The sequence below is a fragment of the Gigantopelta aegis genome, chromosome 13 (genome assembly GCF_016097555.1).
Source record: "Gigantopelta aegis isolate Gae_Host chromosome 13, Gae_host_genome, whole genome shotgun sequence".
Lineage (NCBI taxonomy): Eukaryota > Metazoa > Mollusca > Gastropoda > Neomphalida > Peltospiridae > Gigantopelta > Gigantopelta aegis.
Genome location: NC_054711.1, coordinates 29,433,769 through 29,438,768, shown reverse-complemented (window position 1 = coordinate 29,438,768; position 5,000 = coordinate 29,433,769). Strand labels below are relative to the sequence as shown.

Below are 5,000 nucleotides of genomic sequence, written 5' to 3'. Positions count from 1 at the left end.
ATATGGTTACGGACCACACAGATTTGGAGAGGAAACCCGCTGTTGCCACTACATGGGCTACTCTTTCCAATTAGCAGCAAGGGATCTTTTATTTGCACTTCCCACAGGCAGGATAGCACAAACCATGGCCTTTGTTGAACCAGTTATGGATCACTGGTCGGTGCAAGTGGTTTACACCTACCCATTGAGCCTTGCAGAGTACTCACTCAGGGTTTGGTAAATTAATATATTTTAGCTCCAGGGGTGGGGTGGGGGGGGGGCGGGATCTAGTTCCTATGGGGGCAGGACCTAGCTCATGTGAGGGTGGATCTAGGGGTGGAATCTAGCTCCTGTGGGGGCGGGATCTAGCTCCTGTGGGGGTGGGATCTAGCTCATGTGGGGGCGGGATCTTTCTCATGTAGGGGTGGGATCTAGCTCAATGTGGGGGCGGGATCTAGCTCATGTAGGGGCGGGATCTAGCTCATGTGGGGGCGGGATCCAGCTCATGTGGGGGGCGGGATCCAGCTCATGTGGGGGCGGGATCTAGCTCATGTGGGGGCGGGATCCAGCTCATGTAGGGGTGGGATCCAGCTCATGTAGGGGTGGGATCTAGCTCAATGTGGGGGCGGGATCTAGCTCATGTAGGGGTGGGATCTAGCTCATGTGAGGGCGGGATCTAGCTCATGTGGGGGCGGGATCTAGCTCATGTAGGGGCGGGATCTAGGGATGGGATCTAGCTCCTGTGGAGACGGGATCTGGCTCAGTTGGTAGAGTGTTCACCTGAGGTGCTTGGGTTGTCGAAATGTCTTCTTTGGTGGACCCATTCTTTGATAGGGTTTTTTCTTGTCTCCAGTGCCCCACAACTGGTATATCAAAGGCTGTGGTATTTGCTGCTCTGTTTGTTTGAAAATGCATATAAAATGTTTCTTCGTGCTACTGAATAACATGGGGTAGCTCTAAGACTATTATGTTATAAAAAAAATTTGAACTTGTTTTTCGTGCTTATATCCAATTAAGGTTCAAGCACGCTGTTCTGGGCACACACCTTAGCTATCTGGGCTGTCTGTCAAGGACAGAGGGTTAGTTATTCGTTGTTAGCGAGAGAGAAGAGGGTGTAGTGGTCTTACACCTACCCACTGAGTCATTAAAACTCGCTCTGGGTGGGAGCCGGTACCAGACTGCGAACCTTGTACCTACCAGCCTTATGTCCGATGGCTTAACCACGACACCACTATGTTATAATGTTCAAATGTTAAAATCCATTAGTTGATGATTAATTAATCAATGTGCTCAACTGGTGTCATTAAACAAAAACTTTTTAACTTTTACCATTTATATAAATTACATGTATGCGCAAGGATTATTTGGGATTTCATTTTAACTATAGTGCTATAAACAACTTAATATTTCTAGCACAATGACATCGTAGAAAGGTGCTAGAAAGGGGTGGTAGAAAAACCGTCTACCACATGTGTGTAGACGCTAATCCGCCCTTTTCATTGGTTAATATTAGGATGTACACGGCAGTTGCTACCGGTTGATTACATCATTTTTTAAACAAAGTAGTATATGACGTCACATAATATGTCTTCTTGACACCACTGTATGCTTTCACACTCGTGACGTAACATGGGTGTCAGCTTAGAGGTGACGTCACATTACAAAAATAAAATGAAGAGACTTACAGACTAAATTAATAATTAAATTTATGAGACTGGTTGTGCTAAAAAATATTTCTGGCATTCGTCCTTTTGTATATGGTTTTTCTGACACTTGTCTCAAGAAAATCAATCCATGGAGCTCGCTAAAGCTCGCTCCAAAGATTGATTTTCTTGAGACTTGTGTCAGAAAAACCATCTACAAAAGGACTCATGCCAGAAACTATTAATCTGACTGGGTGTTTTTTATAATCTATAAAATGTGTGATTTCTGTACAACTACATTTTGACATCTTCTGAAAAATCTTTGAAATGTGTTATGACAATGTTATTTAAAATTTTATTTTTCAGAGTTTGGAGGAATTAAGTTTATTAGTAAACGACTTTGCTCAAATGGTGGATGTGAGTATTTATATTTATTTGTTTATTTATTGGCTAATTCATGCAACTTTTTAGCTATACTAGTATAGTTATGTTAACAGTGTTTTGATTGGTCATATGAAATGTCACCTGGATATGCATTTGTCAGATCTACCAACAAAGATCTAAAGATTGTGATATCATTTCTCCCCCCCCCCCCCCCCACCCATAATGTATCCTGACCTCTTGATCGCTGAATCTTCCCCTCCCAGTTATGTTAACAATGTTTTGATTGGTCATATGAAATGTCACCTGGATATGCATTTGTCAGATCTACCAACAAAGATCTAAAGATTGTGATGTCATTTCTCCCCCCCCCCCCCCCACCCATAATGTATCCTGACCTCTTGATCGCTGAATCTGCCCCTCCCATTTTATTGGACTGGTCCAAATATTCCAACAGCCAATGAAATGGTTAAATTTCCAGTGTGTTGTGGGTTTATCCTAGTTCTTTATGTAGTTAACTCTTTCTTGGTTACAAGTGTCTCTTAACAATGCCAGAAGTAACTACTGAACACTCCCTGAAGTGGTCAGACTAAGCCCACAGCTAAAAGCTTATGGGTAATGGCAGGTGTGTGGCACAGATAGCCACAAGAGACAAGCACATGTCGCGGTTTGGAGAGACAAGGACTGGGATGTGGAGGTGGACAGCGAAATAAGTTGAAAGATAGGAGGAGTTGCCAGACCGAGAACAAATGAGATGGAATTCAAAGGAGAGAAAGGAAAGGGGGCAGTGGGGTACTGGGTTCATGTCTCGGTACAGGATTCCTCTCGGAGCAAGTTTCAACAGCTTAATGGGGAGGTATTATGCCACTACATTGACTTCCCTAACAACTAACTATGGAACTACTCTTCTGGACAGACAGCCCAGATAGCTGAGGTGTGATTGTGTGATTGTCCAGGGCAGCGTGCTTGAACCTTAATTGGATATAAAAACAGAAATGTTTCATTGTGGTTTTGGTCATGTGATTAACTCTTTTTTTCATTCTTTGCTCTAAGGGTCTGAACATCTTTTCTTTAGCTCAAGTTTTTAAACTTATTATTTAACTTACTTCATAGAGTCAGTGGGCCCATTGGGCTATCTCTCATTCCAGCCTGTGCACCACGACTGGTATATCAAAGGCAGTGGTATGTGCTACCTTGTCTGTTGGATGGTGCATATAAAAGATCCCTTGCTGCTAATGAAAAATGTAGCAGGTTTCCTCTCTGAGACTATATGTCAAAATTACCAAATGTTAGACATCCAATAGCCGATGATTAACAAATCAATGTGCTCTAGTGGTGTTGTTAAACAAAACAAACTTTTTTCCTTTACTGAGTGTGGGATCTAGCTCAGTCTGTAGACCAATTGCCTGAGGTGCTTTGGTTATGGGATCGAACCCCTTTAGTGGACCAGTTCTCTGATTCTCTGAGTTTTTTCTATCCTAATCAGTGTCCCATGACTTGCATGTCACAAGCTATGGTATGTGCTGTCCTCCACTTATTATCTTGAGGGGGCAAGATCTGACCTGAGATACTTTGTTGCAGGATAAAACCCCTCAGTAGATTACTCTCTGATTCTCTGAGTTTTTCCCACCCCATTCAGTGTACCACGATCTGTATAATCAAAGACCACATGGTATGAGAAAGTGCATATAAAAGATCCTCGGGCCGCGTTGTTGATTGTCATAAATGACTACGAATAGATACTCCTTTATTTCACTAAATCATACTGCGCAATCGCCACCTGTGGATCAGACTAAAGGAGCAATTAACATGAGAGAGCACACAGGAAAGGGTGGAATTTCAGACACCGATTAATTAAACGTCTTGTTGATTGTGGAGTGGCAGGACATGTCAAAAGATTTCATAGCCTGGCAAACTACTGGGTTTAGACAACTGGTAGTCCGAGTGAGAAATCGGTAGCCAAAACACCCCGGGCTACTGCTAAGGTTGAGCCCTGTCCTGTGCTGCGAAGGAACGGGTTTCCTCAAAGACTATGGGCCATATTTTAACTTTTAACTTCATTGACAGTATGTTGTTTTTAGTCAGACTTTGTAAATTCAGCCCTCTATTTTTAGAATTACCAAATGTTTGACACCCGATAGAGAAAGAAGAAATTTTAACTTTTAACTTCATTGACAGTATGTTGTTTTTAGAGTCAGACTTTGTATATTCAGTGCTCTATTTTTAGAATTACCAAATGTTTGACACCTGATAGAGAAAGAAGAAATTTTAACTTTGACTTCATTGATAGTATGTTGTGTTTTCAGAGTCAGGGTGAGAAGCTGGACAACATCGAGGGCAACATTGAAACAGCCGCGATCCGCATCAACGAGGGAACCAGGAGTCTCGGAACAGTGAGTGATTGGTTGGGTTTTCTTGGAGAGAACACCATGAAATATTTTTGGTATCACACACTGATATCCCACATGTGGGAGATCAAGTTTAAAAACATTTGATTGACTGCTCCACACTGATGAGTCAGATGCCAAAGCCACAACTTCCAATGAAATGAACATTACTGAAACTGATTACTTTGTGGTGTATAATAAGTTATCAATGCAAGTGCCAATAAACTTTAAATAATTATAATATAATTATAATTGGATAAGACATTTAATTTTTGTATTTTTTAAACATGTTTTTTAGTTAGGAACAGTAAAACGGTACTGCACTTGTTTCTGTTAAGATACCATTATTTTAAAGTTTGTTGTTGAAAGACATATCCAACTAACCTTTTTCGTTCATTGTAAGATAAATGATATCTTAACAGTAACTCATGTAGTATATTTTATTAGTCTCCTACCGGTCCAACCGGAGTGGACTATAGGTTTCATCTCTGTCCTTCTGTCTGTCTGTCTGTCTGTCTGTCTGTCTGTCCTACATATAATTTTTCGGATGTTGTTTTTTGAGAATGCCTTGAAATATTCAGCTAAAATTTTGTTTATAGCTTTATCATGT

General features: G+C 41.3%; 1 protein-coding gene across 1 annotated transcript in view; it reads left to right on the top strand.

Annotated features, from left to right (window-relative positions):
* The window catches only part of LOC121387514 (syntaxin-17-like), a 24,047-nt gene that overhangs the window by 12,698 nt on the left and 6,349 nt on the right, over positions 1–5,000 (top strand). The window contains exons 5-6 of the mRNA XM_041518656.1: positions 1,989–2,039; positions 4,310–4,396. Coding sequence (XP_041374590.1) covers positions 1,989–2,039; positions 4,310–4,396 — 138 coding nt within the window. The remainder of the gene's footprint in view (positions 1–1,988; positions 2,040–4,309; positions 4,397–5,000) is intronic.